Below are 8,987 nucleotides of genomic sequence, written 5' to 3' on the forward strand. Positions count from 1 at the left end.
AGAAGGGATCCACCTTCCATGATGGGCGAACATTCCCAGAGCACGTTGCAATGAAGCAGTATCTTTAGGGACAGGTAGACTTAAGAGTGGCTTCAGACGTTCTGGATCAGGTTTAATATTTTTATTCTCAATTATGTAACCAAGTAGGGATATAGATTGAGAAGAGTAGTTACATTTTTCTTCATTTAGTGTAAGATTAAACTTGATTGCAGCAGATTTGAACCTTGCAAGATTTTCATCATGTTCCTGTTGGTTTGTACCACAAACAGTCACATCATCTAAGTAAGGGTAGGTATCTGTAAGACCTTCTTCTTGTACAATTTTATCAATTGTTCTTTGAAAGCATGCCACACCATTGGTAACTCCAAAAGGGACACGTTTAAACTGAAAAAGCTTTCCGTCTGCCTCAAAAGCAGTCATGTGTTTTTCAGAATCCAAAATCGGGAGCTGATGATATGCATTTCTTAAGTCTATTTTACTAAACACTTGGTAGGTAGCAACCTTAGATATGAGTTCCTCAATTTTAGGTAGAGGATAAGCATCTAACATTGTAAATCTGTTGATTGTTTGAGAGTAATCGATGACCATCCTAGATTTTTTGTTTTCACCTTTCACCACAAAAGCTTGTGCTCTCCAAGGAGAGTTGCTGGGCTCGATGACCTCTTCTTCAATGAGTTTTTGTATCTCTGAGGTAATAAACCCTTGATCTTCTAGAGGGAGACGTCTTGACTTAGTTTGCACTGGTTTGCAATCAGGCGTCAGGTTAGAAAACAATGATACAGGTTGAATTTTAGCAACAGCTAATGAGCAAATTTGGAGGGGCGACTTGCTGCCGTCAAAATTGATGACTAAGGAGGAATGGAGTTTAAGAATGTCATGACCAATCAGAAAGTCAGCACATAAATTCTTCATAACCAGTACTTCAATCTGTTCATACTTGTGATCTAGAAGGTCAAGAGTTACAGTTGCACGCCCAACCACACTTGAGGTAACAGCAGAGTTGGCCATAGTGATAGTTCCAGAGTATGACTTCAGTTGAAGATTGCATTTCTCAACATGTTTATAGTTTAAGAAACTGAGTGAACTCCCAGTGTCTATTAGAGCAACCAATTTTACACTATTTACTGTAACAAATGTGAGGGATTTTTGGAGACAACCAGGGGCTGGCGACACAGAAGCAATTAGATGAGCAGAGGCAGTAGTATTTATTTTATGCCGAGTTTTCGCTCTACACACACGTTGATAGTGACCTTTTTTTCCACACGAATGACAAACACTGTTTCTAGCCGGACAGTTACTTCGTATATGATTATCACTATTACCACAGAAAAAACATGATCCACGAGGAATTGCTGCAAGGGTTTCTTTTTCAAAAGCATCATCAGTACAGTCTAGTGCAGCAGAAGGCATAGGTTGTGAGTTAGTGAGATATGAAGCAGAATGAGCTTCAGCCAGTTCAAGAGCACGGGCTTGGTTGACTGCATTGTCTAAAGTGATTGTTGTATTTTCGAGCAGACGCTCTCTAATGCGGGTATTCCGCAACCCTCTAATGAAAGCATCACGTATATACTCATTTTTATAAGTTTCAGCCGAGACTTGTGTGAAGTTACAGTTTTTACTTAGTTGCTTTAAAACTTGAAGAAATTCGTTAACAGTTTCATTAGATAGTTGGTTTCTTGAGGCCAAGCAATGACGAGCGAAAATTTCATTCCTCTTTACTACGTAGAGTGCATCCAAAACAGAGATAGCGGCCGAGTAGCTGGTGGCTTCACTTATTGACTGGAAAACATTTGCTGATACATAATTAATTAGGAGTGGGAGTTTATTATCTTCAGCAAGATTAGGCACCTTTGACAAAAAGTTTTCGAAAGTTTTCTTCCAATGTAGCCACTTATTTTCAGCGTTAGCACACGTGGGGTCGAAGTCGAAACGTTCCGGTTTCAGAAAATTTTCCATGACGATGAATACCAGTACTCACATTTATCAGAATATAATTTTGCTAATTAAATTGTTGTGATAATCAATTTAGGCAGACATAATAACTTAATAAAGCTTTAATTAGCAAAATTAGGCTAGCCGCTGAGGACTACATACTTATAAACATTAAATAGTAAAACAATTGAAAATCAAGCACAGTTACAGTTAAAACAAGATGTTAATAAATATCACCACACTACCACTATAAATATTGAATACCAATTCACAAGTGTATATAAGACATTATACTATCTTTTGATTGATTTATAATCCACCTTAAACAGTTGATTTGCTTAAAAATATACTGCTCAACGAAAGAAAGAAAAAATCCGGTGAAGTAAATAAAGTCAATAAACAAAAAATGAAGAAAAACAAATAATGAGCGAAATACTTTACAAAAAAAAAAGAAAAAAAATTATGAGCGAAATGATATAAGCAACAAAAAAAAATTAAGAAAATATAATGAGCAAAAATGGATATAAATGAAAAAAAAAACCCAGCATGAATCAACTATCGGAATCTGTTCATCGAATTCTATCACAGATAAAATTCTGGAAGGGGAATAACTATAAATATTGTTCAGTAGTGTTCTATCTTGAGGCATCTTTTGATAGGTTGAGATGTATAATTCCCCTCACTATTATGAATTACAGTCAAATAAGTTCGTAGCTGATTGTTAAGAACTTAACAATCACCAGCCTATTTGGTAAAGGTATAGAAATACTTGTTATTGAACCACCGATAGATGGCGGAGTTTATCATTAGATTGTAACCGTAACTGCAAACAAAGATTTTGTAAAAAGCAAGAACATCTACATTGTAATGTAGTAGTAGTTATGTATACCATTGTACCGTATTGATCATGTTAATGATTTAAATATATTTTTGTTACTTACCCCTTGGTAATTATTGAGTAGTTTTCCTGTGCCATTAAGAAAACGAGAAAAAGGTTATATTCACTAATAAAAGTAATATATCTTCGGTGTATTTACCCTATTAGAATTGCTTTAAGTTGAAAAGCGAAAAAAGGAAAATATTAAATTAAGGTTCCAAATTCATAACAATGTATACCTTCGATGCTACTTTAAAGAATGATTGCTAAATAAAATGATTGATGTTCACTAACAGATAGAATCAGAAAAGGATATGTTTGAAGATGGGAATTCTTTTTAGGTACACTTATTTTAAGTAAATAATTTCAACTTAATGTTGAAAAACTGTTTTATGTCCAAGAAACAACAATTATATTACAAAGAAGAAACCATACTTACTCCGAGATTCCATTTCTAATGGGCAAGATTGAAAGACAGTCCAAATTATGAGATTCTGTGTAAAATATTAATTATCGGGTGAAACAGCTTTAGTGTTTTTACGCGGTTTGCACTCGTTCGTCTATCACTGGGTCAACATGGTGACGCTAAAAATAAAAATAAATATAAATAGGAAGCGTGTAAAAAATCTGAATAAAAAACTCACTACATCTATGTTTAAATATAAAAGTATTGCCCATATAAACTCGTTATTAAAAAACTGCAGTTCGTCTAATAATTTGACCTAATTATTACAATATAATAATATTATAAATATTCTATATCGATATAATATATCCTCTAATTTATCTTAATCGTAGAATTTATAATATATATCGCCTTATTTAAACCATTGATACACTAACGTAAACAAGTGAAAATAGTCGTGTAAAAACAATAAAGTTGTATAGTTATCGCCTGATAATTAATATTTTACACAGAATCTCAGAGTGAGTCTCAATGTGGCCAGGAACTGTACAGTATAGATAACATGGAGCTGTTGAGATAGTCTGTGAATCTTTTTTAATCATCGGGATTGGATGTAAACATTGCTTGCATGGTTTGGTTTCTTTAAAGTATGAAGGATCATTATTAGAGCCCGGATTTTGATGACCTAAAAAATCTCAATTAATGCCCCTAAAAAGTGCAAAAAAGGACGGTACAACCTGGAAAAATGCCCTTAAATTGCGCTAAAAATGCCTTATGACATGACTTAAATAGAAGTAAAAATATTGAACTAAAACAATGTTTTACTCTTTAAAATTATTATGAGTCGTTTCAAAAAATATAAAGCAATGCAATACTTGTTCTACGCTCATTAAAGTTTTACAAATATGTTTTATATCCAAAAATAACAACAAAAAAAAGGAAAATATATTGACTCCAAAACATTTTCATTTTGTATAGAAACTTAAATGAATATAACAACTTCCATCTCATAATATTACTAAATATCAGAATTACAGTGGATAATTAAATTTTTTCATAATACTAGGAGGCTCCGCCCCCTGCTCGCTAACGCTCGCCAACCCCCGAGAATTGCTACGCAATCCTATGTGGTTCACGCCGTGAACCATGGCTCGCTGCGCTCGCTCGCCAATGAACACAATGTTCTAGCACAAAGACATAGTATATTATCATCAAAGACATAGTATTTTATCATCAAAGACATAGTATTGTACTTATGTAGAAGAATTCTACCAATGTTCTTATTGGCTTTTAAAAAAGTATATTAGCTATTTAGATTGTACATGGTGAAAAAATCAGAACATTAGCTAAATGAGAAACATATAAGCAAAATAAATTATCAAAAATTGCAGTTACTCACCTAAATTCAACTAAATGTGTATAATAAATTAGTTAATGCTAGAAATTCTGAAAGTTTTATAAAAAAATTTTATTATTTAAAAATATAAACTTTGAACCCCAACTTTTTCCTTGTGAGATAATAACCCTCAAAAAGTCTTTCATTTTCAAGAACACAAAAATTTGTTTTATCGCCAAATGAAATATTTTTTGGTGATCAGCATTATTGAAATCAATTTCTATATTAATTAACATTTGTGATTGTAACATTCTAGAACAAAATAAGGATGTTTTACATACAATAAATTAAAATGCATGGCTGTTAGCATTACCCAAGAAATACGACGTGGAGGTCGCCATGCTGCATTTCTAATCCGGGAGTTTTGATTTTGGCAGTTTCCCTTGCCTACTGCCAATAGAAGTTTCAATTAAATTTTTTCCAAAAAACATTTTTTTCTTCAAAGCTCTAAGAAATTAACACTAAGCATTTAGAATTTCTTTGAAAACGCAATTATAGAATTGGCATCTTGGAGCAATTACTGAAAGGCTGTCAAATGACTTAACTCTTGACAGGCCAACATAAAGTTGTCCATGACTAAAAACTTGTCTTGTTGTAGTCAATACTAAACTGATTTTCTCAAAAGTCTGACCTTGTGACTTATTTATAGTCATGGAGAAGGCCAGCCTAATTAATTCCTAATTGAGTTTAAATTAAATATCATGTTTTTAGGGCATGAATCTGAATTGAACAACCTGATAATGCTCACTCTGGTTATTGTTTCCGTTTTTAAAAGCGCTAAATGTTGAGCCAGTTTAAATTAAATATTATCATGTTTTTAGGGCATAAATCTGAATTGAACAACCTGATAATGCTCACTCTGGTTATTGTTTCCGTTTTTAAAAGCGCTATATGTTGAGCCACCTCATGTGACATTTTCAGCAGCTATCATTGGTCGATATTCTAACGTTTGCCATTCGGGGAGTTGTAATGAGGCTTTTTTTTGGTGCCGTGTAAGAGAAATATATGACTAAAAACTTGTCTTGTTGTAGTCAATACTAAACTGATTTTCTCAAAAGTCTGACCTTGTGACTTATTTATAGTCATGGAGAAGGCCAGCCTAATTAATTCCTAATTGAGTTTAAATTAAATATCATGTTTTTAGAGCATGAATCTGAATTGAACAACCTGATAATGCTCACTCTAGTTATTGTTTCCGTTTTTAAAAGCGCTATATGTTGAGCCAGTTTAAATTAAATATTATCATGTTTTAAGGGCATGAATCTGATGTTGTTGTTGTTGTTAATTTACGTCGCACTAGAGCTGCACAATGGGCTATTGGCGACGGTCTGGGAAACATCCCGGAGGATGATCCGAAGACATGCCATCACAATTTTGATCCTCTGCGGAAGGGATGGCACCCCCGCTTCGGTAGCCCGACGACCAGGCATGAATCTGAATTGAACAACCTGATAATGCTCACTCTGGTTATTGTTTCCGTTTTTAAAAGCGCTATATGTTGAGCCACCTCATGTGACATTTGCCATGTGACATTTTCAGCAGCTATCATTGGTCGATATTCTAACGTTGCCATTCGGGGAGTTGTAATGAGGCCTTTTTTTGGTGCCGTGTAAGAGAAATATATATATAGATTCTGAAATGTAAACGAGCGTCTCTTGTCTGAAAGAAAATTTTTATTCCAGGAGAAGCTTCTTTCAACGTCTACTGATGTTATTGGTGCGTACTTGAAAAGGACGATCACACTTACTGACAATTCTTCTTCAATTTGAAAAGATGTTGCTTCACCTTTTAATATCCTAGAGATTTTATTCATTGTTTGGAAGCCAGTGTAATAATAAAAAATTATAAAAAATAATAAAAATTAACAAAAAATTTAAAAAATGCTTTAAAATGCAAAATACGCTCCAAAATTTAAAGAAAATGCCCTATAAATCTCAAAAAATGCTCTAAAGGACAAAAAATGTCCAAAAATGCAAAAAATTCAAATGTCATCAAAATCCGGGCCTCTTAATCATTATAAAAAAGGATCTAAAATCGGAAATTTTCACAAAAAGAAAAACGTTTTTGATAGCTTTCTCCCCCCCCCCTCCCTTAAATGTTTATTGACGATTCCTAACGCTCATACTGTTTTTACTTCGTTTTCGACCCATAGTCTAAAAAAAGTGCAAGTTTTTTTTTACTTATTTTAAATGTGTAAGAAAAATTATATATTATTGCAAATATTTTAAAAATTTGCTTGATTATTTAGAATAAAATACCAGTGAAAGACGAAATTTTAAAAATTCATATTTTTCCTCATAATAATACAGTCTAAAAGGACTAGGGTTCGTTCAAGTCCAGCTTATCTGGGAAGTAAAGGCGGCCTATGCGTAATGATCACGACATTGTAGTCTCTCTAGCTCAGAGTCACAAATGCTGTATTGATTAAATTGTGGAAAAGACAAGAATTATTTCCCATCTCACTTTTCATATTACAGTAAAACCTCGCTACAACAATACTTTTGTAGAGAGATATATTACTTTGGGGACACAATAAGATTTTAAATTTTAATGTTATATATGTATTAACTATAAATGTATTTATATAAAAAATTAATTTGCAGAGTGTTTGTGATATAACGTATAATTTTTTCCTCCTTTTCCCTTCTTCACTCAGATACTTCCCAAAATCACAATTGGCCAAATAAATGGTAACCAGTTAACAACACAAATATTTATTAACAAAGAAAAAAAATGAAGTTTGAAGAAAATTAATATAACCAATCCACCTAAACAATTTGCTTCCGCTCTCCATCAGAGCGTTCCCTCCTCTGTCTTTTTGCAACATCTACCTTGATGACAGCGCCATCACAACATGGACAGTGTTAATGATGGTTAAATATTAAAAACAATTGAAGTAAATTCAAAGAATAAGATCGTAATTATACCTGAAAACTGTTTTTATTGAAATTGTTAGTTTATTCATTACTGTCAAGTCAATCCACAAAGTATGCATGGAGTCCAAAGCATAAAAATGATTTTCATTTATGAATGGTGCCCAGAAAAAAAAATTCTCTTTCAGGTGTGATGCCTGTGACTCATGATCAGCTTTTAACACGATGGATAGGAATGTTACATCTATGATTTCTTTAGAGGTAAGGAAGGCCATTCTAAGAATGGAATCACTTGGGGTGGTCAGCAGTGAGTCTTCTCTTGTCAAAAAAAAAAAAGATGATAAAATAAGATTTTTAACATTATTTTTTGAAAACCAATCATAAACGGAGAAAATAAATTTGAAATTTGGGGAAAAAAATCGTTTTACTGGGGTTGCAGAGAATATTGAGAGAAGGATAACATCGGGGGGGGGGGGGCACGAAACATTTTCGTAATAGAGGGAATTATTGTTGTAGCGAGAGTTCACTGTCACCAATATGTTTAATGCGTCTCATTTATTCACCAAAATCAATATTTAAAGTAGTCGGTCGAATTTCAAAATAATTGTAGTATAGAGTGAATTAAAAGGTGGCGGATATTGCATTTCCGGGATGTTTTTCTTCTAATCTGATTGTTTTTCATCTCCACATTTAATAACATTTTTATAAGAATAGATAAAAGTTATGATTGTTAAAAACCGAAAACTATTTATTGCTTTAATAATTTTCAAGTTTGAAGTTTCAAGTGTTTTTAATGTTAGGTTTCAAGCAATGTTACCAGGTAATTCTTTTTTTTTTTATTCTCTCTTTCGGTGTCGGCTGAAAATTCATCCTTCACATCTTTTATGTGTTCTTTACACAATATATATTTCGAGGAACAAAGAGCATTCTCCGTAAAATAACTTCCTAATAGCAAAGTAAATTTTCTAACTTTTCTTTGAGATCCACTTTCCCAAAAATATTTCAGAACATTTTAAACTTGCATTTTATGGGGTAAATGATCTTCAATTGATTGTCGAAGCCAACAAAAAATCCAGACAAAATGAACGGATTTTATTCGTAGGAATTAAACTTAAGAACGCATGTGTATGTTTAAAATTACTTTTATAATAAATGCAGCTATAATTTTATGCATAAATTTAGCTTTTTTTAGTTGAAAATATATGTAGCATGATAGTGTAACACTGGATAATGCTTTGCTCAATTTTTGCTTTTCATGCAGAATTCTTTTATGATTAAGATTTATAAAATAAATAGTAGATACCAGTTTACAGAATAAAGGTGCATCCAATGCTATTTTAATTATGCCTAGTGTTTATGAATTTGAAACCAGTTTTGTGTTGTTTAAGTGGTGAAGGTCAAAAGGTGACTTTCTATTTAACGAATTTTACATATAACGAACTTATTATCGGGACTTCGTTAAATAGAATTTCGATTGTTTATATATATAACATCCCGGAGGAT

At 32.7% G+C, this 8,987-nt stretch overlaps 2 protein-coding genes across 3 annotated transcripts in view; one reads left to right on the plus strand and one right to left on the minus strand.

The window, feature by feature from the left end:
* LOC122272596 (monocarboxylate transporter 12) overlaps positions 1 to 8,987 on the minus strand; it is a gene marked incomplete at its 3' end in the record, with an annotated part of 552,146 nt that overhangs the window by 189,256 nt on the left and 353,903 nt on the right.
* The window catches only part of LOC107450699 (clotting factor C), a 34,798-nt gene continuing 33,955 nt past the window's right edge, over positions 8,145 to 8,987 (plus strand). Inside the window, exon 1 of one of the 2 annotated variants that reach the window (XM_016066551.3) lies at positions 8,145 to 8,304. In XM_016066551.3, coding sequence (XP_015922037.1) covers positions 8,208 to 8,304 — 97 coding nt within the window. In that variant the 5' untranslated portion in view covers positions 8,145 to 8,207. The remainder of the gene's footprint in view (positions 8,305 to 8,987) is intronic. The other variant, XM_071182941.1, reaches the window with a different exon arrangement.

The sequence above is a fragment of the Parasteatoda tepidariorum genome, chromosome 7, assembly GCF_043381705.1.
Source record: "Parasteatoda tepidariorum isolate YZ-2023 chromosome 7, CAS_Ptep_4.0, whole genome shotgun sequence".
Lineage (NCBI taxonomy): Eukaryota > Metazoa > Arthropoda > Arachnida > Araneae > Theridiidae > Parasteatoda > Parasteatoda tepidariorum.